The 27,217-nt window shown below is 40.3% G+C and overlaps 1 protein-coding gene across 5 annotated transcripts in view; it reads right to left on the bottom strand.

Moving 5' to 3' along the window:
- The window catches only part of LOC125083920 (uncharacterized), a 153,868-nt gene that overhangs the window by 50,304 nt on the left and 76,347 nt on the right, over positions 1-27,217 (bottom strand). Inside the window, exons 3-5 of one of the 5 annotated variants that reach the window (XR_007122407.1) lie at positions 22,160-22,200; positions 6,429-6,504; positions 3,692-3,822 (exon numbers count right to left, since the gene is read on the bottom strand). The exons of 3 other annotated variants lie outside the window; for them this stretch is intronic. Coding sequence is in view for 1 of the 2 variants with exons in the window: in XM_047700937.1 (XP_047556893.1) it covers positions 22,108-22,200 (93 nt within the window). In the remaining variant the exon portion in view is untranslated. Of the gene's footprint in view, positions 1-3,691; positions 3,823-6,428; positions 6,505-21,686; positions 22,201-27,217 lie in introns of those variants that run through there. One more of the 5 variants, XM_047700937.1, reaches the window with a different exon arrangement.

The raw sequence follows: 27,217 nt of genomic DNA, 5'->3' as shown, positions 1-27,217 counted from the left end.
CCAAGGACAATATATCTTTGAAGTCACGCATTATGTTTTAAAAATCCAGATGAATTTTGTATTCTAATAATCACATACCTGGGTTTGATTTAGCATAAAAGAAATTTTCCCTCAAATTGTTGGAAAAAATGTGCCCTCCAAGAAGATGCATCTTGTTTATCCTGGAAAATGACTGAAAACCCCCAGGTACATATTATTCAAGCTGATAATCATCTAGAAATAATTCTGGAGGAGCCTTAAAGGAAGAACAGCCCCTACTCATCCTTCATTATTCTCACCCCATCTTCACCCCAGTGAGGAAGAACTCAGGAATAAAGACACCTAAGTGAACCTTGAGACCTAATGGGTGCCAAGTTTTGAGAAGGAAAAGAGAGAAAAAAGCTATATCTTTCTGCATCCCTCTCTTTTCAGACTTCTCTTTTAAAACATTTCACTTGGTGAGGTGAGAGGTACAAGCTCTCCTTACTCTTGGGAGGAGAGAACCTAGAGTGAGCATATAATGCACTTCTCCGAGGACCATCCTGGTTCTGACTATGTGGTTGTGGCAGTATATTATCCATTCACCCTTTCCACTTGTATAGTATATGGTCACCCCAAGGGATGCCTTCCCCACTCTCTCTCCCACTTAAAAGAACAAGCAGGAACCACTATAAAGGAGTCTGAACGACACGATTTAAATCTTCTTCCAATCCAACATCAACCCACCGAGGAAAAGGAGTCCTTGTGACTCAGATGAGTTGTCCATTTGATCCACTGAGAAAAGTCAAAAAAGCATTTGGGGTCCAAACTTTGGTTTTAGCAATGATATTTTCTTTGTCTAATATGTTTCTACGGTTAGGAATTGGTGATTACTATGGGTTGCTCAATGAGGACTGGAGATTCAGGATCCAAACCATCATACGTACATTACAATAATAATATTTAGAGGAAGAAGACAAAAGAAACAACCGGGATGGTAAGAGTGAATTGAGTTCATTAGTAAAAGCATTTTAAAATAAAATAAAATGTGATGAACAGAAACTATGCAGTCAGAGATGCCACATGAATTTGAATAATCAGCCCTTTCAATGACCTGGCATTTGAAGGCATGAAAAAGAAGACCGACCGTTATCCCATGAATGTACCAAAAAAGATTGCTGGGATAGTAATTAGGGTGGCCACTGTGGGAAGCAGAATAGACCCATAGTCCCAGCTGCTGCCCTCTGAAATCCATCACCACATTTGCTCTGAGGCTATGCTTTCCGTGGCCACTCGCAGCCATGACTAAGCAGAGCAGGGCCTAATGCAGACCCGTTCCTAAAAGATGCAGGACTCCTCTAATGGGCAGCATTTGTTTGAGGACTCCACATTAGCCTTGCCAAAACTTCCTCAGAAATGAAATCTGAGGCAAGAAAAAAAAAATTTAGAGATGTTATTTATTTGTTTATTTTAGAGAAAGAGAGAGTTGGGCAGGGGAGAGGGGAGGACAGAGAGAAGGAGAGAGAGAATCTTAAGCAGAGTACCTGCTCAGCACGACCTTGAGATCATGATATGAGCTGAAATCAACAGTCAGATGCATAACTGACTGAGTCACCCAGGCATCGCCAGAATTGAAATCTTAAGACATTTCTTCCTTGCCTTCTTTCCCCCTCTCCTTCATGGGGATCAGTCCTGCATAGCGGCCTGACAGCTCTCCCAGCCTCCTCCAGCACCCTTCCCATTTTTCTCCCACAAGGTTTTCCTCAACAAGTCTCTCACATATCTATTCTCATCAGAGCGTCTGGTTCTCAGAACACCTGAACCAACACAGTGACCCAAGTAGGGATCTATTTGAGGGACAGGAAGAATTAGGCCATTTGATGCATTTAGGCTAATTTGATCTAATACTAAGAGGAAGGGTAATGGGTGATCATAAAAGAAGTTTGAGGAGTTTAAGACTTAAAAAGGAAGTTTCAGAGAATAAGTTGTGACAGAAGTGGTTACGATGGTGGGGGTGGAAGTGAGAATTGTCCGGGTCAGAAGTTATTCATTTGCATATTTGATGCTACATTAGGTCCAAAGGCCTGTATGAGATCTTTTTGATGTAGAACTCAGGAAATGTTGACAGCAATGTTTCTTGCCATCTAGAAGAAGCCAATCTACACTGAAAGAGAAGAAAGTCAAAGCAGAGAGGGAAGCAGAAGCAAGAGATGGAGGGAGATCCTGGAGGGAGTTTTTGACCCCTCAGTTCAGCTTTTCAGGAAGAACATCTGCATCCCTGTAGTTCTGGTTTGACTGTTCAGCATTTCTCATTTTACCTAAATTGGCTCAAGATGGGTTTAGTCACTTATGACCAACAGAGATGTGACTCACACAACAGAGAAATTTTATTTTGTTTTCCCTTAAAAAACATCTATCGTTGTATAGTTTAAAAACATCCAAGGCCACATTGCTCATAACAGAAAAAAGAAAAAGAAAAAAAAGAAAAGAAAACAACCCAAACATCTACCAATGGTAGAGTAAATTATACCAAAGTCATCCAACGGAATATTACTAACTATGTAATGTATGAACTACATATCAACTACAGCTAAACATGTCAATAATGGATAAATCTGAAAATAAAATATTGGAAACTAGTAAGTTCTAGAAGAATTCATACCATAAGTTCTCATTCACATCAAGATTAAAAACAAATACAACTAAACCATGTATTATCTAGAGATATATACAGAGAGGGCAAAACTAAAGAAAAACAGGTAATGGTTTACACAAAATTTAGGATAGTGGTTACTTCTAGAGGTAAGGGGAGGGTGTGACTAGAGAGGACACACAAAGACATCTAAAGGACTGAAAAAGCTGAATTTCTTAAACTGAGAAGAGTTTGTTATTCAGCTTGTTTGTTTTCTAATTCTGTGCATATATATTTAATTCACTTACATATAATAATTTTAAAACTAAAATAATTATTACAATAACTAACTACCACATTTTGAGATGATTACATAAAACTATAGATGTTTAACAACAGTGTCTAACATGTAGTAAGCTCTTAAGAAATAAGAGGAGCCATAACGCTAATAATATGACATGCAGATATTTGAACCACTTAGAAGAAGAAAATACCAAAAAGTATGTCTTCATCTGTGTACACCATGTAGTCCAAGATACCTGAAAATCTATGTTAGAACCACAGCCCTATTAGAAGTTGAAACTTAATGGTTTTCAACCTCCACTCACCTAAGGGATAGTTACCAGAAGAGACTCTCAGATTCGCAGCCACAGACAAGAATTTACTTGGTTAGTATCAGGCACCCCGTGGATAGCCATACTAATAAACATAAGGTGTTTAGTTACCTGATATCATATAATTAGCCCAACATTTAAAGAAAAATGATTGATTAATATGTGTACCTTAGTAGAAAAAATAATAAACAATGGATCAAGTGTCAGCTTCAAGCTATTCTAACTTGGCCCTATTCACAAAATAAGAGAATAATAGAATTCATAAAGCACATCATCTCATTCAACTATTTGGTTTACAGCTGAAGAAGAAAAAGCTCAGGGAGGTTATTTGGACTCTTCAAGGTCAACAGTGACTTTGTGGTAGAGTCAGGACTGGAACAGAAGTTAGGATGGAAGCTGCAGAAAATGTCTTGCTCTTGGTGTTCGCAGATCAATTAGAAGGGAAGACGGGACTAGGGAAGAAGGAAAAGCGAGTGAGATCAGGTATGGAAAATCCAGCACTGGTTTCCTTCCAAAGGAGCAGAGGAGCTAGAATCCACTGAAGCTCCCCATGGAGACAGGCCTAACACACCACTTTTCGAGTAACACCTTTGAATGAACTCTTTTGGGGACAAATTCCTGGAAAGAAGCAGAGCAGAAAATAGGTCATATGCAATTTCAGGGAAATTTCTATCTCAAGCTCATTCTCATCTCTGTCCCCTGCATCTAATACCCTTGATGGGCTCACAATCCAATACTTGCTCTTAGGTGATTAGTTTTCTCTTCAGTCATGGTTATCCCTAGCCAATCACCAATCTAAGGCTAGGTTCACTTTTATTCCTTCAAATAAGTACCCCCAGGGATGAAGGCTCTGTACTAGGCACTATAAATTTGATGCAATCAAATTTAATCAAACTTTAATCAAACTCCATTTACCCTGTCCAATCATGGGAGAGAGTGAATTATTCAAAAAAAGAACATACCAACCGGAAGTAACTTGATACAGACAATGCCCCTCAGCCCTTTTGTCACAAGACAATTAAATAAAAGCTCATAAAGAACCTTTGCTTCCTTTGGAACTTTATCAGCTTGAGCCCAGCTGATAGGGAAAGTAGGTCTTATGGCTGAACTCTTGAACCAGGAAAGGATCAGTCCAAAGTTTCTGTCAGGTGACGTGACCTACAAAAAATATTTCCACTCCTTGGCTTATCTTTATGACCGACAAATGATTGCCTCTTATTTGCTCTATGTGCTGGAAAATGTGGTTAAATTGCTGAAGCTGTCCCAAACAAGGAGTTTCCTTCTAGGGAAAAAAAAAAAAATAATACATTCATCCCCTAATGCAAGATTTAATTAATGAAAAAGTAGCCTAGGTTATCAAACTATGCCCTTTCTTGGGGGAGGGGAGGTCTGATGCCTCATGGTTTGGAAGCTTTGAGCAAGCAAAAACACCTCTAAAAAGAAACCAGACCCTTCTCTAACTTCTACATCCTAACTCGTTGCCACTCTGCAGTGTTTGTAGCAGCTCGTGAGAAGAAAGTATGACCTCATCCATCATTCACTCACTCTCATCCACCAATTTAATGAGTTTCACTGGAAATTCCCATTTGGGGGGAAATTTCTCAATTACAAAATCAATCCTTTTTGTTACTTATAAATGAAAAACTTGAGTTGTAATCAAAGTATAGTGGATAATTTCTCCAAAGGAAAAAATTCAGTGCGGAAACCCAAATGTAAGCCTCCCTGTTTATTAAAGGGAGCTGCATCTGAGATCCTAACACAGGACTCTTGGGCATCTAGCGGCTTCCTGTGTTGGCACAGCTTAACCAGCTGATGACTTCAGAGACTGCCAGCAGAAGGTGAAGTTAATGACCGGCTACCAAATGACCAAACAATGCGCACAGATAGAGCTCAAACAACTAGAGCAATACCTTCTTCTCCAGTGATTTATTGTCTGAAACACGGAGTTAAATGGAGCAGCCACTATATTTAAAGGCAACAGTCAGTGAACAAAAGCTGTTTGATCAGATGTTAACCTCCATAGTCCACGGGGAGAGGCAGGGATTTACTCAAAATGTAGCATCAGAAGAAAGTTACTTTTCAAAATTGAACCCTTTTTTGAAGAAAACGTAGAAGGAAGGAGAAAGTACAAACAAGTAAGTAACAGTAAATACACCTATCAGACAAGGTCATAGCCATTTTTTTAAAATCTCAGAAATTATTCCAGTTTAGATACAATAATTTGAAAAGATAAATATTTTCATAGTCAGAAAAATTAGGTTTGGGGGGGTTGTCTGTTGGTTTAGTTTTGCTTGTTTTAGTTAACTTCCCTGTCAAGGACCAGTTTGTGCCCCGGACCTTGACCTGGCAATAGATTCAAGTCCCTAATCAGAGATATGGAATGCTGTATATGATGACATATTCTTTCTCTGTCCTTTAAAGCACATATTGTCCCCCGCAAAGGGACTTTACCATGAAACTAAATGACACAGTCAATAAGGACCTCAGATGGAGACCCTCCCTCCCCAGGCTCCCTGAAGACCCTATCAGAGCCCCAGTCAGTGATCCTTTAGGAGAACCAACAAATTGTATGTGTAGTTCCAGTGCTGGGTGGAGGAAGCAAGGACAGCAGAAAGCAGCCTTAGATCATCTTCCCTAGGCCCCTGATGTGGAAGGAACAATCGCGGAATACACACAAACGATCATTGTCATCCCCGGTATGAGGGCTTGGGGTGTGGGAAAGGAAGCGCGGCCCGGAATTTGAAAGCTAGAATAGCAAGGTAAGAGATCTGAGAGCTTCAAGAGGAGTCTGTTTTGTTTATTTTTAGTCTAGACTGAGAGTGCAAGGACTTAGGAAATATGCGTTAAGTTAGAAGACACCCTGGGGTTGTTTTCTTTCTCCATTTGGAGCCCTGAGTAATAAGGCACACGCCAGTGCCTGCACCAAGGCTGACTAATGGCTATAGAAATGCCCTCCCTCTCTCTCCGCATCCAATCAGGAACCAAGGACGACTGCCACTCGTTTCTCTGGACCTCCTCCACCTTTCCCACACTACCTGTGTCTGCAATAGATCAGATATCTCAATATTTCTCACCTGGATTAGAGCCCCTGATCCCTATGCTATACTACTTTCAAAAGAACAGGTTTAAGACCGCCCCATTTAAAAATTCTTTAGTGGCTTCCAATAGCCTTCAGGTTAAAATCCAAACTGTCCCAGCGTGCAGATTCTGATTAAGACAATTACCTTGGTTCATATCCTGTCATTGCTATTTACCAATCTGGGAAAGTTTCTTAACCTCTTTGATCCTCGATTTTGTCATCTGTAAAACAGGAGAACAACCGTCATTCTTCGTAGGTTTGTTGTTAAGATCAATGAGATACTCCTTTCAACGAGCTTAGAACTGCCTAGTTCTCAGTCATTTTTGGCTATCATTGCTATTGTTATTTTACCAACTTCCTGTTAGCTACAAAATCCCTCCCCACCTTGGCTCCTTCCTCCTCTCCAGTTATACATCTTGCTACCAGCCCATTGTATCTGAAGGATCCACTCTGTGCCAGAACCCAATGCCAAAGGATTTACATATATTCTCTAACATTCACATCTCCACCATGATCATGACTAGCATGCTCATGGTACAGATAGGGAAACAGAGACTCAAAAACAAAAAAAAAACAAAAACAAAAACAAAAAAATAGTTAAAGAGCGCCTGGCTGACTCAGTGGGTTAAGCGTCTGACTCTTGATTTTGGCTCAGGTCATGATCTCAGGGTCGTGAGATGGAGACCAGAGCTGGACCCTGTGCTCAGCATGGAGTTTGCTTGAAAGTCTCTCCCTCTTCCTCTGCCCCTCCCCACACTGGTGCATGCACGCGCAATCTATCAAATAAAGTAATCTTAAAAAAAAAAAAAAGTCAAGCAACTTGGCCAAAGTAACCCTACATGAAGTGGTGGAGCCCATAGTTGAAATCAAAGTTCATCACACTCCAAATCTGTTTTTTTAATGACTACACTCTGCTGCATGTATCCCGTCTTATTTCCCCCCAAACTGCTGAAAGAGTATTTCTGGTCCTACATGCTCTTCCAGAACTTCACCACTTCTCCATCAAGAAGTGGAATCCATGTCATCTTCCCTTGAACGGGGGTAGCACCTGTGGGTTGCTTCAGTTGAGTCTGGCATGAGTCAAGCTATGCGATTTCTGAGACTCAGTCATAAAAAGAAATGAAGTTTCTATCTGGCAGTCTCTTCTACTGCATGCTCCTCTGGAGACCTAAGCTGCCATTAAGAAGGTCAGCTGCCGGCAGCCACCATGCTAGAGAGACCAAAAGAAGAGATCTCATAAAGATAGAAATGCATGAGGAGAGACACCTGGGTGACTCAGTTGGTTAAGCCGCTGCCTTCAGCTCAGGTCATGGTCCCAGGGTCCTGGGTCAAGTCCTGCATCAGGCTCCTTGCTTAGCGGTGAGCCTGCTTCTGTCTCTGCCTGCTTATGCTCTCTCTCTCTCTGACAAATTAATAAACAAATAAATAAAATCTTTAAAAAAAAAAAAAAGAAAGAAAGAAACGCATGATGAGCCCCAGCCGCCAGCCATATTTCAAGTATCTCCGGTAGTCGCTGCGTGAAATAGCAGGGAGCTGTTGTCACCAAGCCCTGCCCAAATCACAGATTTGTGAATTAAAGACATGGTCGTGATTATTGACGCCACTGAGTTTTGGAGTACTTTGTTATGCCCTAATAGAAAACCAGATCAGCCACGGAAACCTCCAATGCTATTTAATCAGTTTCATTTCCCCTGACAACACACCTCTCACAGACCTCGCACAAGTGATCACTTTTGCCTACAAGTCACCACCACCCCACAACGCCCCAGCCAGCGTGCACACACACACATACACCCTCATTTAAAGAGTGACTTGGCTTTCAAGAGTCATTGTAGGTGTTGTAGTTTTAGTCATCTTTCCCAAATTTGGAAGTGAGTGGTTAAGGACCCAAACTTCTAGTCAAAATGTCTAGGCTTAAATGTTTTTTGTTCACTGCTTCCAAGCAGTAGGACTTAATGTCTCCAAACCTGTTTCTACAAAAGGGAATGATAACCAAACTCCTATCTTGGTATTACAGGGATTCATTTATAGCTCCTAGGAAAGTTCCTGGTATTTAATAAGAGCTCGATACATGTTGCTGTAATTAGAGCATTAATTATACTACATTGCAATTATCTTTTTTTTTTTTTTTTTTTTTTTTGGTTTCCTCTTCTGAACAAGAACAGTGTATGCTCAATGCCTTGGCACCTAAAATATGCAAAAATATTTTTTTGCTAAATACGGAAACAAATGAATAAAGAAGCAAACAAAGGAAGGAGGAAATGAACAGGTATGTATAATCTAACCTCTTTTCAACTCTTCAGATCTAGCGTGTAAGAGGGGTAAAATGAGGGGCACGTATGTGGCTCAGTCAGTTAAGCATCTGCCTTTGGCTCAAGTTGTGATCTCAGGGTCCTGGGATCAAGTCCCACATCAGGACTGTAAGTTCCCACTCACATCCCTGCTGAGCAGGGAACCTGATTCTCCCTCTTCCTCTGCCTGCTTGTGTTCTTCCTCTTTCTCTCTCTCAAATAAATAAAATTTTTAAATCTTTAACAAAAAAAAAAAAGAGGGGGTAAAATGACCCCGATCTCCAGCCCTATGGGAAGCAGGTCTGGTTCTGGCTGCATGCCCTTCCTCGTGTTGGGACAGTTCTCTTTTCCTAGTGGTAGGGTAGTACCACAGCCATTATTTCTGAGACCCCCCTCCTACCCAAAGCCACACAGAGAGCATCCTCCCTTGGCCAAGTGAAACATTTTGCTCCTGACACTACAAACCAGATGCCAAGACTAAAGGAAAACTAGCACCCAATCTCAGATGGCCTCCAACTGTAGATTCTCTATCCTCCTCTATTTTATAGCCTGCCATCAAGACGCCTGACCTTGCCAAGTAAAACCCAGTTAATCCTTGACAATGCCAGTCCCTTTTATGGACTCCTCGATATGGCAATACCATATGGTAGCAGTGCTCTGGGAGGGACTCTGCTCTTCCCTGACAAGCAGGTTTATGCTGCACTTAACAAATAAGGTTCCTCTTGCCTCATGCATGGTATCTCCCCACTGAGTCCTACTCAACCTAGTGAAATTGAGAGGAATTACTAAACAGCAACATTAATACTAAACAGCCCCATTAATAAGGTGAGAAGTTTACCCTTAGTTTTTGTTTTCACTGTAGAATTTGCATATATGAATATTTATGTATGAAATTCTCACTGTAGCAGCTAACAATCTTGGATATGGTGGTTCAGCTCCAACTATGGCTGTTGGAACTCAATGATCAAGTCTATTTCTTTTTTTTTTTTTAAGATTTTATTTATTTGTCAGAGAGAGAGGAGAGCGAGTGAGCACAGGCAGACAGAATGGCAGGCAGAGGCAGAGGGAGAAGCAGGCTCCCCGCCAAGCAAGGAGCCTGATGTGGGACTCGATCCCAGGACGCTGGGATCATGACCTGAGCCGAAGGCAGCTGCTTAACCAACTAAGCCACCCAGGCGTCCCTCAAGTCTATTTCTTGATGGAGAAGTGGTGAGGTTCTGGAAGAGCATGTAGGACCAAAATACCTTTCAGAAATTTGGAGGAAATAAGACGGGATACATGTAGCAGAATACCAATGTCATGCTGGAGCATCTTAATTTCAATATCCAGAAAACCCCAATGCCCCAGGGAGTCCTTCACTATGCCCTCTGGCCTCCACATACAAGTGAAAGTTTAAATATTTATTAAATGAGTAAAATTCAGGGTGTTGAATGTCTATAGCCATAAATTGCTTTAAAAGCAAATGTGGACTTTATCTTATTATTGTTATTATTGCAGATTCTAAGCTTCTTATGAGCTTAATCATTTCTGCATTCTTTCTCTGGAAGGAGCTCTCTCGAGTGGGCTGAAAGTTAAAAAAGATTTCTGCAGTCTGCCGAAAGTTAGAGACTTCTGGGGCGTGGCCCCACATTCTCTGATTGGGCCGCTGCTCTCGAACGATGTGGGCCTTTTGCTGTTGACTCACCAGAGGGCAGCAGCTTTGCAGCTTGATGTCAGCACGCAAGAATGCCAGACACTTCTCTTTCCCAGCGGCCCCCCACCCAGCCCCCAGGAGTAGCCCAGAATTCAGCAAAGCTGTGTGGGTTAACCTCTGACCAGCCTCCTGGTTGGGCTTCTTGCTGCCCTGGTTACCATGCTCCAGCAAAGAAAATCCCCACCACATCTCGGCAGGGAAACAATGAACTTTTCCAGCTATGGGTCTCTGGGGATACCGATGTAATTGGCTGATTAAGGCTTGGATATTTGGGGGATTGGGTATATTTGAGGGTCTGGATATGGTTTTCTGGGTGCTCCTCTTCAACACACACACACACACACACACAGAGTCTTCTCTAGAAGGAAAACAGCGCAATACAGAAAGAAAGAGGCAAACAGGCACTAGCAAAATTTCTAGATCTGAATGGATTATGTGTTGTTTGTACTTCTGGTATTTGATCAACTCAGTTTCCCCCATATTTCTGACTGTCTCAACTGAAGTCTCAGATCTAGCTCTAGCCTAGCTTGGACTATCCCCGAGGTCCTTTCTGCCCTAATAGTCTAATGCCCTAATGTCTCCATGAAATTAAACAACAAAGAGCTTTCTGAGAGGAGCAGCTTCTTGATGATACTCAAGACCCAGCCAGGTTGTCTGCCCACAGTGGGTACTCCTAGCTCCATGAGCACCTATTTTTATATGTGACCTACTTTCACATCTCATCTCCCCTTTAGGAGAGGAGAGTCTTAGTCCTATGCTAATTAAAATGTTCATATTTGTTGCATGTTTTTGGTGGTTTGTGTGGTTTGGGGCAACTGAAAGTGGTCAACAGACAGGAGACTTAAGGTAATCATGGCAATTAAATCAGTGGTTAAGCCAAGGTGAAATGGATGGATCACAGAAACTAAGTCTGCCCTAATTCCACTTGCTAAAGTGTGGGGATCCCAGAGCTTAAGGCCGTTTGATTCCCTTGGTACACAGATAGTTGAGGTAAAGCCATTCTCTTTGATCTTACTCTCATTCCATTTCTTTAACCTGATGAGTTGTACCAGCCTCCACTCCCCATTCTACTTGAATGTCCTCCAGGATTCTCTGGTTTGCTTACTGTAGTAGGCTAAAGGGTGGTTCCTAAAAAGATATGTCCATGTCCCAATCCCCAGAACCTGGGAATATGACCTTATTTGGAAAAAGTTAAGGATCTGGAGATGAGATCATTCTGGATGATCCAAATGGGCCCTGAATCCAGTGACAAGTATCCTTATAAGAAACACAGAGGTTGGGGTGCCTGGGTGGGTGGCTCAGTCAGTTAAGCCTCCAACTCTTGGTTTTGGAGCAGGTCTTGATCTCAGGGTCATGAGATGGAACCCCATATTGGGTTCCAGGCTCAGCACAGAGTCTGCTTGAAGATTCTCTCCCTCTGTCCCTCCCCACACTCCCACCCTTCCTCTCTCTCTCGATCTCAAATAAATAAATCTTTTAAAAAAGAAACAAACAAAGACAGAGGAGAGACCTGGGGGAGAAGAGCACAACGCCATATAAAGATGGAGGTCAAAGTGGAGTCACAAGTCAAGGATCTCCTGGAGCCACCAGAAGCCAGAAGAGGTAAGGAGAGAACTCTCCTCTAGAGTCTCTGTGGGGAGCACCGTTACCGCCAACATTTCGATTGTGAACTTCCTAACCCCAGAACTATGAATACATTTCGGTTGTTTTAAAGCAACCAAGTTTGCGTAAGCAGCCAAATACAGTTATAAACTCCAATGCCTTATAAGAATCATACAGGCAGTGAAATGAGCAAGCTGTCTAGATAGGGAAATCATGGTTTTAGCATCCCATATAATTTTTCATTAACTAAAACTGATACTCTCAAAGGCAGGGAAACAACAGAAAGTGCAAGCTGTCTTCAGCCAAAGTGAGAACAAATGTCCTAGCCAAAAGAAGTCTCCAGCACCCAGATCCACCTAATTGTTACCATATGAAAACATGAACCCAGCATTACCACATCTTCCCATTTTTACTGGATTTTTATTTTAAATCTCCTGCATTTTAAGTGTTGGTTCAAAAACCAAATGGGCAAACTGCCCACTGTGGCCCTAACCAAACGAATTTGAGGACTGAAGTATGACCACAAGTGGCCAGCTGCTGGGAGCTCGTTGACCCTTCTAACAGTATTTAAGGTAGGTGCCATCGACAGTTCATGACAAAATCAAAAACAGGGCCTTTTTTTTTTTTTCTCCTCCTCAAACTGATCTGGCACCCCAGGCTACTTCCGGTCAAAATCTTTCTCATCGTTGGTGTACACAGAGAGAAATATTCTATTGAACCCTGAGATCCTCTATCTCCTTCCTCCTTCTAGGCCTCTCCTCTTAGTTTCTGTATGGTAGCTTAATTTGCACTGTGACCAGTTAGAATCTAGAAGTCATGTGTGTATATTCTGAAGAGGATCATGGATAGCTACTTTGCAGTACGATGTGTGATTATTTTAGAAGGAAAATTAAAATAAAATTATTCACCAGGGAGAATTAAAATTCAAAAGCCATTTTTCTGTGCTTATTTTATCCCAAAACATTAAAATATATTTTACCAGAAGTATTGGTATTTAGGTCAGATAAAACTGAAGATATAAAACTGACACAGAATGTGGACACAGTCTCTGTATTTACTTTATTAAAGGTTGCTACTTCTGTGATCATTTATCAGATCTTTAGCGCTATCTATTTCCTACTTTCAGACAGTAAGTGTCCTGCAGAGCACTATAAAGTAAGACATAGTTCCACTAGGTTGAATTTTTCAGTCTGTCTATGAAGCCGATTAGGAAGATAGCTATGATCTTTGAAAGTGCTACAAAAATAAATTTGATACAAAGATCTATATTGTAACCTTTGGTTGAGTCCATAAGTAAGGAAAGAAAGTTATAATCAGTTTTCATAATTGATCTCTGTGTTCTCATGGAAATACTTTAAAAATAAATAGGACACCCTTCTGAAGAGTCCCTCTAAAAGGTATAAGAATTTAAAAGATTTTCAGAAATAGAGAAATAAGTTTCCTTACTACTGGAGACTTTTCCTTAATCAAATTAAAGTTAAGGACACAAAGAATTCTAACAACTCATTAATAAGACAATCCCATTTTAAAATGGGAAAAAGACTTTCATAGACCTTTCACCAAATAAGATGTATAAATGGTTTATGAGCACATGACAATGTGCTGAACATCGTGAGTCATTAATGCACATCAAACCCATTATGAGGGACCACTTCACACCCTCTAGGATCAAGTCCGTGAAAAAGATAGACAATGACAAATGTTGGTAAGGACATGCTTCTCGCAGGAACCCTCCTCCATATGTTGTCAATAAGGAGGTACAGCAATGCAGCTACTTTGGGAAACAGTTTGACCATTTCTTGTAGAGTTAAATACTAACTTCCATTCAACATAGCAATCCCACTCCTCAGTGTCTACTGAAGAGAAATGAAAAAATACTTCCACACTAAGACTTGAACATGAATGTTCATAACAGCATTATTAATAATAGCCAAAGAGGAGGAACATCTGAAATGTCCATTAACTGGTGATTGGATACACAAAATGTTGTATATCCATGCAATAGCTTATTATTTTACCATAAAAAAAGAATGAAATACTGATATATACAACATTTATAAACCCAAAAAACATTATATGAAATGAAAAAAGCCAGACACAAAACACCACATATTATATGATTTCACTTATATGAATTGTCCAAAAAAGATAAAGTCATAAAAACAGAAACTTGATTAGTGGTTGCCTCTGTGTCTGGGGTGAGAAGGGGAATAACTAAATGGGCGTGAGGGATCTGACTGTGATGATGAAAATGCCCTAAAACTCAGTAAGTTTAATAGAGGTCATCAGATTGTGCACTTAAAATGGGTGAATTTATGGTGCGTAAGTTAAATTCCAGTAGTTGTCTTAAAAAATTAGAGAATCATTAAAAAGAAGAAAATCTGACATACAGAACATACTCTTTTATCCCATAACTAATCTGTCAACAAATTTGTCAATTGTTTCTACCAAATACCTCTTAACTTTTTAAATCATTTTATTTATTTCCAGTGCATGATAGTTCAAAATATAACATGTACAAAATAGAACACAATGAGAATGTTTTCTTTCACTATTTTCCCTCAGCCACCAAATGCCCCTCCTTGGAAGCAATCACTGTTACAGTTTCTTGTGTGTCTTCCTAGAAACATTTTATGCATTTCTAGAAGTACATATGTGGGTGTGTGTATTCTACCCCCAACACACACACACACACACTTTTTCCCCACAGCTTGCAGCATATTATACAGTGTTCTACACATTTCTTTTTTTTTACTTAATGATCAATAACATATCAGAATCTAAATGTCACTCAAATCTTTTCCCTCTTTACTGTCCCACTGCCAGGGAACTGGGTGAGACACTGAACACCTCTTGCTTGGACCACTATGTTGCATCTATATGTTATAGATGTTGCCAATTAAATTATGACATAAAATTCATTGTAAGATACATCTCAATTTCAGGGGGATAGACGTAATTTTAAAAAGTATATATATATATGTGCAAACATGTAAACAATAAAATACGGTAACATGGTCCCAACCAGTCCTCCAACATCAACCCTTTTCAATTCATTGTCTCCTGCCAGAATGATTTTGCTAAGCTTAAAGTTTCACCTTTTCATGCCTCTACTAAAAATCATTTATGGCTTCCCATTTTGCTATAGAATGAAGTCCAAATAACTCAGTGTGACAAGTGTCAGCATTACAAGATCCTTCCCTTTCTTGGCCTTATTTCTTTCCACGCACTGTAGGCGTGCCCAACTAATGACCCTTTCTCAAAAATGTAGTGTCCTTTCAGAACTCTGTGCTTTGGTACATCTTGTCCCTTCTTGCCTGGAATACACTTGACCCTCACTGGGAGGACCTAGCTAAATACCATTTGTCCTCTAAGACTCATCTCCGGGAAAACTGCCACGAACTTCCCCAGCTCAATGAAATGTCCTTTTCTGTCCTGCCTCCCTCCCTGTGCTCGATTTCATCCAAAGCACTCCCTGCCCAGCATCGGGCTTCGTTGCTCTCTTGCCTGTCTTCGCAACTCTTACTTTTCTCCCATCACCAAAGATTGCCACAGTGCCTCGTCCATGGCAGGTATTCAACAAATATTTATTGAATGGATGTGTACTTTGACTCCTGGATGTAATCAACACATCTGCAATCACAGAGGTGTGGTCAGCTTATTATAGGGGAAAGTACACTGGATCTGAAGTCAGAGGAAGTTGGTGGCAGGCTCTGACACTTCCAACGTCTGGTCTTAGTTTGGTCAGCTTTTGTTTCTAAGACTTGGTCTCCTCATCTGAAACCATGAACAGTACTACCTTCCTGGAAAGGTGACCGAAGGGATTAAGCTATGGAAGTCACTGGCGTAGAGCTAGTGCTCAAAACACAGCAGCTTCAATGACAGTGACTGGAAGATCCAAGGCTGTGGGATGAAAGCAAACACACCACTGAATACATACTGTAATACCAAATGGACTTTGTTTTCCTGCTCTTATTTTGTATTATTTAAAATAAAAAGTCATGCCTCTTGACAGACTTGAGAAGGTGATAGATACCATGTTTCAGAAATCCAGGTGACCAAAAAACTCATGGACCCAATTCTTGCTCAGAGCCTGACTCCAGCCCTTGTAGGTAATCACCATAACAGCTTTTTAAATCCTTCCTGCGTTTTATTTGTAAGACAAATGTGAGCCCAGCCAAATATCTATTATATTCCCCTCCTTTTACACAAAATGTGCCAGGTTCTATATATACTGTTCTGCATGTGGCTTTTTCCACTTAATATCTAAAGGGATTCTGTGACCTTCTAAGTTTGCCCCGAAGAATTCCCATCAAGTAGATAAGTCATGGAGAGAGGGATGCTTGGGCATCACAGCTCTGAACTATAAGCAATAGGTAAAAGCCTTGCTTGACTCACAGGCTCAACTACAAAGTCACTGTGTGACTAACACAACAAACTGCCTGCCTGCTGTTGTGGGCCACAGGCAAAAAACATTGAATCGGGCTGAAAGGGGTACAAAGATCTCAATATTATTTCCTCGAGATCCAAAGAACACTGCAAGCAGCACCAACACCTACTGTTTCCTACCTGTTCTTCATCACGGAACCAATATTCCCCCCAGTGAGCCTTCATCTTGGAAAGAAAAGATTATTTTCAGAATTGTAAATAGCCTTCATTTGGGGGCTGTGCCTCAGGTTCAGAATGAGCTCCTCCGCATTTTTCTGAAAGGCTCTGTCTGTTAGGAAATCAAGAGCTGGTAGTATGAGGGGCTGGTTTGGGCTCTATAAATAGCTCTTATTTTTTCAGTTTTGTTGATCACATAAGTGATAATGTTACAAGTACAAGAATAATAAACGTTTTGCAAAATGAAGATGTTAGAATAACAGACCTTCCTCTCCCTGGCACGTGTAATCATGGCTCAGGTTGCCCATGTCCTCTCTGCCTTCTGATTTCTTTCTCAGGCATCCATCACCTGAATTGGTGACCTAAAGTCCCAAACTCTCATCTGAATGGCCCCTTTTTATTCACTCTGTTCCCCAGTCCAAATCCCCGACTGCCCACTACCCTTCCAGAAGTTCTCCACATTGGCAGGAAGAAGTCAGCACAGACAACAGATTCTCCATCTCATACCCAGCAGACCACGTCACTCTGACCCCATCTGTCATATATACACACTGCAGGGAATTTAGCAGGAAGATTAGGAATGAGCTGGGAAAAGGACAGAAACTTCCTGCTGTCTCAGAGGGGATTGTGTCTGACCCATAAGCCCTGCAACTGGGAGTCTGGGTCATTGCTCCACACTGTACAGACCACAAACACTGCAAATCCATCAGGCAAAGGAAAATAAGCACGTGGAGCTATGGGAGCCAGCAGCAAAGGCCCCAAAACCAACATGGTGATATGGAAGGAGGGAAGGTGATTAGGACATTCAGGTGAAGCCCATGAGCAGTTGATTTCTCCACAAACCACAAAATATTGGCACAATATATTTACTATTGGTGCTTGGGACAGAATAAAAGGAAACTCTGAGGAATGAGCTGGAGATGGCCAGGTGCAGAAGGGCAAAGGGAACAAGACACACAGAAGCACGAAGGCTCTAAGTCTGGAAATAGCAGGGCATTTAAATACCTCTAGACAGTTCCATGTGATGGACACAGAATACCAGAAGACAAGGCCAGCATCATGGTGAGAGACAAGATGAGGCTAGAGAAATGGCCAGCCAATAAGGATATTATGAGGTCATGCTATGTATCTTGGATTTTAACCTGAAGACACTACTGGGAGCCACTGTAGGATTTTAAACTGAGAATAATAGTATCAGATTTAAGTCATGGGAAGGTCACTCAAAGCATGTAGATCATGGATTTGAGTGCTGCTTCGAAGGCACCTACCATACTGTATTGTAATAGGCATTCATCTGTTCCCACTAAACTGTAACCTCAACGAGAGCAGAGTATGTCTGCTTTCTCACTGTTATATCTTCAGCTCCTGGTACAATGTCTAGCACATGGTTAGTTTGAATGAATGAACAAATTGATGGATGGTGGGATCCAGTGTCATTCATCTTTTTGTCCTGAATCCTTACATAGCATTTAGCAAAATGGAGGTAGTTGATAAAGGTCTGAGGAATAAATGAATAAATATGAACTCCTGCCTCTTTTTCCAAACTTCTCTCCCAACATTCCCCAAGACTCTAAGAATAAAATCCTCTAAGAATAAAATTGTACTGGAATCAAAATCATATTTGTTGCAATAACTCTGTCTCCTTTTCATAAGCAAGCGCTCGAAGCTCACTGCTGTTACCCCCCTCCCACACTTCTTTTTCCCTGATTACGATCATGGCCACCAACCACTACATACAAGGATTTCTTCCAACCCTGGTTACCAGCATTGTGTTCAACAAGATAACATGTACAACTTACTCCTGCCAACTAGGACAGATGGAAAAAAAAAAACACAAAATACTAGAAACAACTATTTCAGGCAGATTTCTCTAACATTAATCATTTTCCATTTTGCCATCTAATTGCTGCTGTCAAGGTTTAATAATGATTAGTATTGTAGCCAATACTTCTAGAACGCTAGATTTACGTCGGGCACTATTCTAAGTGATTCATATTATATACATACAGTCATTTAATCCCCATGAAGTCCAGATGAAATTCATAGCATTTTTTTTTTATTTAAAGATTTTATTTATTCATTTGACAGACAGATCACAAGTAGGCAGAGGCAGGCAGAGAGAGAGGTGGGGAGGCAGGCTCCCTGCCGAGCAGAGAGCCCGATGCGGGCCTCGATCCCAGGACCCTGGGATCATGACCTGAGCTGAAGGCAGAGGCTTTAACCCACTGAGCCACCCAGGCGCCCAATTCATAGCATTATTATCTCTATTTTACAAATGAAGAAATGGAGGCACAAGGAACTCAGCTATTTGTTGATCACACAAATTCCAAAACTAGTATGTGGCAGAGCAGAGATTTAAACCTACGAGGTCTGACTCTCGGCCTACGGCTGGGGTTTGCCGGTCTGAAAGGGAGGAGGGGAAGCAGACAATTTTTATCTGAGCCTTTCCACTATTAGCAGTGACTTTGGGTAAATATGTCAACTTGCAGAGCTTTCGTGTTGATATCTGTAACATGAAGATAGAAATAGATACTTCACAGTCTGTTGAGAGTAGTAAATATAAACACACATGTAAATATCTGGTTTGACCGAAAGTACCTAACAAATGTCATTTCTCTCTCTCCTCCACCCAAGTAGTTCTCTATTATGAGATTGTCACAAGCCTTTGAGAGTCACCATCAGGAACCACTGGGGTTACTTCCCAGCTCTGTCCTATACCAGGTGCGTGAACTGAAGCCCCCGTTTCCTCTACTGTAACCTAACAATCATAAAATCCATTGTGAGATTAAGTGGGATCATGTTTGAAGGGCTACTAGCACGATGCCGGCATACAGTAAATTCTCAGTAAATGACAGCAGCTATAATGATGGTGGGAATAAGGAAGAGGAGGGGACTCAGAGGAATGGAGGCAATAATGGTTTCAGCTTGATTCTTCTTTCCCACCTAAAAAAAACCTGCCATCTGCCCTCCAGGGCTGTAAGGAATAAAAAATTTTGTCACCGTTACTTCCTGGAGGGAGGGAAATTATTTGAATCCCACCCCTCCCCCCAATGACTACACTCAAACACAACAGTCTCAACCTTCTAGTGCATAAAATTATCTGGGACATTTATTAAAATTGCAGATAACAGAGAACTACCCACAAGTTCTGGTCAATAGGAAAGGAATGTGGCCCAGCTCGCACCCAGGTGATGGTGTTGGTAGCCCTGGGATCACACGGACACTGCCTTGGGGTTAAATCAGCATATTTATTATTGCCTTGAGCCAAGATTATTCTAAGAATCTAAATGGGACTCTTAGATTTAAGAGTGACTGTTGCTTTAAAGGGATTATTTATTATTAATCACTGCTTACCAACTCAAAGCATTTCATTCAACCATGGCATGGTTTAATTTTTGAGAATAAAATAAATAACAAAATAGACACCTCTTTGACAAATATATGTGTACTCAAATACATGTGAGTATTGATCTCAGCACTTTGAAGGAGCCTTAAAAGAACTTCTTGTGTGGGGGCGCCTGGGTGGCTCAGTCTGTTAAGCATCCAACTCCTGATTACAGATCAGGTCACAATCTCAGGGTTGTGAGATGGAGCCCTGCATGGAACCCCCCCCCCACTCAACTGGGAGTCTGCTTGGGATTCTCTCACTCTCTCTCTCTCTGCCTTGCCCCTCCCCTGCTCATGCATTTTTCTCTCTTTCTGAAATAAATAAATAAACCTTTAAAAAAAAAAAGTCTAGTGTATTTTCATTATCTCATACAACCTAGTCTTAAATTTCAGTCCCTGCTAACCTATAAATGATTTCTTCCAATATTTACCTTCTGTTACAAGAAGGATAATGAATTTGTGTTTTCTGTAACTCTGAAAGGGTTTCATTGCCTTAGTCAAACTTTGTTTTATTTGACTTTGTTTTATTCAAATTTTATTCCTCATACACCCATCAAGAATGTCTCAATGTTGGGGTGCCTGGGTGGCTCAGTCGTTAAGTGTCTGCCTTCAGCTCAGGTCATGATCCCAATGCCCTGGGATGGAGCCCCACATCAGGCTCCCTGCTCTGCAGGAAGACTACTTCTCCCTCTCCCACTCCCCCTGCTTGTGCTCCCTCTCTCACTGTTTCTCTCTGTCAAGTAAATAAATAAAATCTTAAAAAAAAAAAAAAGAATGCCTCAATGCACTTCACAAAGTTCCTCCAATGAACAGTTCCAGTATTAGTAAAGATGTTGTACCCATGGTTTGTGTCACTTTCTAGATTAAGAAGTTGAGGGGAAAAGGTTACATATCTACAGACCACAAAGAAAGTCCACACGATGAACTATCATCAAACTGATTCTGTGCCCAAATCATTAGACTTTGTCTGCCATCAACCACATTTAGCTGATCTTTGTTTGCTTTAAAGAAAAAGAACTCTTGGGGCACCTGGGTGGCTCAGTGGGTTAAGCCTCTCCCTTCAGCTCACGTCATGATCTCAGGGTCTTGGGATCCGGTCCTACATCGGGCTCTCTGCTCAGCAGGGAGCCTGCTTCCCCCTCTCTCTCTGCCTGCCTCTCTGCCTACTTGTGCTCTTTCTCTCTCTCTCTATCTCTCTCTGTCAAATAAATAAATGAAATCTTTTAAAAAAATTATTTAAATAAAAAAAGTAAAAGAACTCTTAAAGGTAAAAAATGAAATTTTCATATTTCACTTTTGGCTATAATTATGGCTTCCATGGTATTATTAAGGAATTAAATCTAAAGTCCTCTCAGAGACAAATTTAAGCTCATAACTCAATGAAGCAGATAAATTCATCATTACTAATCTTTAAAAAATTTTGGAACATTCAATAATTTTTAGTTGTTTCTGCCCAAACCTTGAGTACACAAAAAACTAAAGAAAATTGAGAGGTAGTTCCTAATATAAACCAAGTAACTTCACTTGGGGATAATGAACATTTCACCTTCTATTAGGTTTTTCTAGTATTTTTCAAACAATTGTTATACAAAGAATTATATCAGGTGAATATCACCAATTTCAGATCTCCTCTTCAACATTAATTTGATCAAATACTTTTAATCGAAACATTTCTTGCAATATTTGGGAGTAAAATGTTTTAACCATTCACAAATATCTGAAATTAACCATTGGCTCAATTTCATGCCAAATTTAAAGAAAAAAATTTTAAACACTTAGTTTATGATTTTTAAAATTTCATAGCCTATGAACATTTGTTCCAAAACCATTTGGGGACATTTTTAACATCTTAGCCCTGCAGTTGAGTGCTTTTAATATTATCTTTCAAAATTAGAGATTAAAACAGTCTATTAAACTTGCTATTTATCCTACCCCTTTTAAGGGAAGAGTTATTTGTAAAAAAGTTGGAGGCTGTTTCCAAAGATTAATGGGCCACCATAAATTAGAATCGCATGGTATCTTTGCTCAGCTGACAATGTGGAAAACAGGTACCTATCGGATTTCTCTTTGGTCGGGCAAACAGGTGTGTGGTCCAGCCAGACACTCAAGTTCAGACAAAGGCAATCCAGGGTTCCTAGTCATTTTTGTTTATTCTAGCTAAGGAATACTGGTGAAGTCCTTCTAATCCTGGGAGTCTTCTTGCTCAGAGACAATTTTACTGGGTACATGCAGTGGTGTTTCAAAGTTTACAAGGATGAATTTATAGGCTTGGCTGATTTTCTTTTCGTAGAGCCTGACCTCATCTCTTGAAGCTTCCTGGAAGGCAGTATCTGTGTAACCTATGTCTATTCAAAGTAGATGTTGAGGGGAAAGTAATTCTCCAGTTTAGTGCATTTAAATTAACCTATTACTCTTACTCATTTATAGACCTTTTTGAAAAACCATGTCTTACACTCAATCAGCCACAGTTTGCAATCAACTGAATCCCACGGTAAGCTCTAGGAGGGCACACATAAAATACAAAGAACATTGGTTTTCAGCCTAGGTTCCCTGAGCCCTCTGATCCTGTGTGAAAATCTTGTGTGTGTGTGTGTGTGTGTGTGTGTGTGTGTGTGTGTGTATGCAATTGTGCATTTTCCTGAGTAGAAGAACCTGGGTTTTACAGAATTCTCAATAAGGCACATGACTGCAAAAAGTTAAAAAAACAAAACAAAACAAAACACTGGCGTGGAGAGAATACATAACTACTTGTCTTTGCTCTAGTATCAAGTATAATAGAACATTGCAACACTGGCTTCTTATGACCCTTGATAATTACATCAATCGAAGGCTCATTCTTGGGCTTTTCTCCCCTCCTTAGGGTTACCTTGAGCCTCACTTCAGTAGGTATTGTTCAGGGTACCTGGGCCTCTGGGGGGGGGGGGTTCTCTGGAGGGTCAGTTCCAGGGGCCATCAGAGCTCTGGAGGGATACCAGATGATTTTAGCTGGCACAGGCAAGACACTTAGATAAATTCAGGCAGTTAACAGATGTCTTCCTCCACCTTCTCTTTTAGTTCTTCTGATTATGGCAAAGAAATAGTCCCCGTTGGTATTAGGATTATTTTACCACTTCTATAGCACTCCTTAGTCTCTTCCTCAGAGGAAGTAAGTCTCAAGCTCAGTCTTTTTTTTTTTTTTAAGATTTTATTTATTTATTTGACGCAGAGAGAGAGATCACAAGTAGGTAGAGAGGCAGGCAGAGAGAGAGGGAGAAACAGGCTCCCTGCCAAGCAGAGAACCCCACTCAGGGCTCGATCTCAGGAACCTGAGACCATGACTTGAGCCAAAGGCAGAGGCTTAACTTCTGAGCCACCCAGGCGCCCCTCAAGCTCAGTCCCAACAGGAAACTATATCTTGCGAGAGTTTAGCTACATTTTTTTGTTCAGGGTACTGCTTTTTATAATTACCTTCTCTTTTAAGCAAATAATACTGGTTTTCAGTGTATAGTTGGTGAGAAAATTTATTTTTTTTAAAAAAGAGGAGCCAACTTAAAATCATAAACCTAAACAATGGAAATTTGGAAAACACTGGACTTAACAACTGCTAATCAAGTCATGCTTTTAATTAGATTGACTGTCTTTTGGAAAATTCAGTCTAGTTAGGACAAATCTTTTAGCCAACAACAGAAATTTCTTTTTTTTTTTTTAAAGATTTTATTTATTTATTTGACAGAGAGAGATCACAAGTAGATGGAGAGGCAGGCAGAGAGAGAGAGAGGGAAGCAGGATCTCTGCCGAGCAGAGAACCCGATGCCGGACTCGATCCCAGGACCCTGAGATCATGACCTGAGCCGAAGGCAGCGGCTTAACCCACTGAGCCACCCAGGCGCCCCAACAACAGAAATTTCTATTAAGCATTCCTGAGAAAATGTGAGGGATGCCTTTAACATGAGTTTGTTAGGGTGTTTTCAGATGCTTGTAATAGAAAACACAACTAAAATTTACCTTAAACAAGAAGGACTGTCTCCTGACAGTCCCAGAGCAGATTCAGTCCATGACTTGGTGACGTTATCAAAGACCCAGGCTCTTGCCATACTTTCCTCTGCCATTCTTAGCATGTCAGTGTTGTTTTCAGATTTAGTCCCTCATGATCTCCAGATAGCTTCCAGAACATCAACCCTCTCATCCAACAAGGACCAGATTCAGAAAAGTGTGAACCACTGCCTTTTGGCCTTTTCAAAGGCAACAGAAACTTACCAAAAATTTCCCCTATTCACTTTCACATTTCATAAGCAACGTTCCACCCTGTGCCTATATCTAAATAAAACATTGCCAAGAAAAAGAAATTACCAGGATTGCTTTAGCCTAATACCCATTTGCCCACCAGAGGGACTAATGAAGATACCAGGCCTAATAACAGAACAATACTGGGGTTCTCTTGGCTGCTGGGCAGGCAATCCACATTGTTTGTCATGAGCTTGCATAACACAAGATTTTAACAAGTCTTAGGGGTGCAAAGAGGCTAAAAATAACATTGGAGAAAAATCTCATTTCAGCGTCACAAAGAAGTAATAGAAACCTGGGCCATCAATATACACACAGAAGAAGGTAGTTTGCAAAGTAGAAGATGGTAGTTTTTTTCAGGGTCCAGCTAGAGTAAACTCTCAAGAAAATATTAATCTCAGAGACTTAAAAAACATTAATTGGCTGATAATCCTTCTCCCCAATTCCACCTTACCCCTCAGATCTTATGAACAGGAAAAAAATATGTAAAGGCAATCCCACAGCAGTTTAAAAAAAAAAAAAAGTCATTATTGTTATTCTTAAAAATTTGACCTATTTTTTTAAAGCTAAACAATTGGCTACTACAAGAAAAAAAATAAGAACATTACTGGATTTCATGGGACACTTTCATTTTTTTTTAATTCATTTACACGTGGAATATGTCAATAAGCATCCTTATGTTACCTGTGCGTGAAACTTGTAAATGTTTTAATCCGCCCTGACAGGTAGCTTTAGTGACAGTAAATGAAATAAGATATAAACTTCCAGGTTATTTGTACTGTAAATATTTCCCAAGCATAATTCTTGGCTTTATTTCCCACTCCAGAATAAATGGACTCTCATACATGGTTGAACTAGGACCTGGATGGAGACATGAGGAGACAGGAAAGACCATTTGACAAATATTGAGATATTGGTTGAATGCCTAAGGGATGTCAAGTTCCTTGTGTTTATTCTGATTCAATAACTCCACAATATAGACATTTTTGTCCATTTTAAAGATGTGAAATTGACAACCAAAGAAAGGGAGTGATCTTCTGGAGTTTAAAAAGCTAGTAAATAGTGAACAAAGATTTGAACTCGGGTCTTTCGGAACCCAAATCCCATATTCTTTCTGTTGAACTACCTTGCATCTGGAGGCCTTGTGCAGCCAAATGCCAAAGGACAAAGTCAAGAAGTTATAAAATGGGATCAAAAGAACAGGTTAAGAGATGTTGAGAAATAGATAACCAGAAGTCAAAAACAAATCTAGGTGACAAATAGATATTTAACACCTGTTGTGTCCCAAGCATGGAAAAGAGACTAGAAAACCTGCCTAGATGTGGTGGGGCAGGGAAGGACATCAAGTATCAATAGTGACTCCAAGATACTTTGAGATCTCAAGGGAGGGGCTTTTTATATGTTCCTTGGTGTGGAGCCAGAACAGGGAGTAGGTGTGGTTGGGACATGGGGATAAACAGGCACACCTGGGGAACAAGGAATGTACTTTACAGGGTGGGGTTGGGGGAAACATACTTTATTATGAGGTTGCCTTTTCACTGCTAGGTAAGATTTCCCTTACTTTACACTTCTATAGATCTGGGGGCAAAGTCTAGCTACCTAATTCTTAAATCAACTAACACTTTTTCTCCTTGATCACAGCCCAAATATTCGCATGTTTTATATGCTGGTTGAAGTTATTTTTATCATAAATTTTAGTAACCACAATTTATCAGGAATTATTAAAGCTATGAAAGTGTTACTATATTTGCGATCCCTCTGGAAAAATGATTTTAGCATTTCTTCTGTTCACATAACAAAAAGTGGGGGCTATTTTTATCTGAGATGTCATCTGAGTGTCAATGTTATCTAGATATCTGTCACTTAAAGAAACTAAATATTATTATTACTGTTGTCGGTCCAAATAATACCTTGCAGTTTCAGCTGTATGACTCATCTGTAGAAAAGAATGCAATTTCTTTTAGTGTATCAATTTTAACCCGCCAATCTTCACAATGGCCTGCATATTTTTCATTAGCCCTCTTCATAATTATCAGTGCTACCAAGAAGACTTGGCAGATGTCTGTAATTTATCCAAACCTAAGGACAAACAGTGTTGGTGCTAGGACATATTTTCAACATGGGCTTACCAAGAGTACATTCAGTTTCAACCCAAAGCTGGATATACCCTGAAAAGCAAGCTGGAAAAATCCCAGGAGGCCACACTATGCAACAGAATTTCAAGAGACAGAAAACCAACTATACCCCTTTCCCTCACCTTTCTCGGAGAGTACAAAAAAGTGTCGTCTACTCCACATGTTATATTGGTCAAAAGTCAAAAGTCTCTCTGATCAGTTTAATACTATTGATGTCTGGAGAGTATACATAAATTCATTTTACTAAATATCACTTATGAAGCATTCCATTTCTCAAAAAGCATTAAACTCGTTTTTCTAAATGAGTTTTTCCGTATTTAAACATACTTTGGAATTAAGACGCAAAGGTTACTGGTGGTAGATTGTATTGCTTCTTACACAAAGATGATATGTAGATTGTCAGCCTGACCAAAAGCTCTGAGCCTGGAGTCAGAAGGAGTCTTGGGTTCAAGTCCTGGCTCAACCATTAAATTCTCCAATACCTTGGGCAAGTTACAAAACCTCCCTAAATCTTTTCATCTACAGCATAAAGATAATTTTATTTTAACAGCTTGTTTGTCTGCAATGAGATGGTACGAATAAGTAGTTACAGTAGTGTATGACTCTCAAGGACCTATAAAAAAATGGTCACAAATTCCAAAAGCAATAGACTCAGTCAAGGGGCAGAAAGGAAATACATTGAAGATATAGAGTGATTATTTGACTATTGAGAGAAAATTGAAGGTTTGGGTATTTTAAAAATTCCATGAAAAATATAGAGCAAGCACTCTCCAAATACCAACTGATCTCCACATCTTCATCTGCAGATTTGACCTCTACTCCAAGTGGCAGACTCTGATATCCAGCTCCCCAGAGGAACTTCAAAACTATTGTTATTTCTTAACTTACTGGAGGGTATCCATAATTCGCTCAGTCACAAAATTCAGAAACCTGGCTGTCATCCTAAAATCCTCCCTCT

The sequence above is a fragment of the Lutra lutra genome, chromosome 13 (genome assembly GCF_902655055.1).
Source record: "Lutra lutra chromosome 13, mLutLut1.2, whole genome shotgun sequence".
In the NCBI taxonomy this organism is placed as follows: Eukaryota; Metazoa; Chordata; class Mammalia; order Carnivora; family Mustelidae; genus Lutra; species Lutra lutra.
The sequence above is the reverse complement of the archived record's forward strand: the minus strand, read 5'-3'. Positions and strand labels throughout refer to the sequence as shown.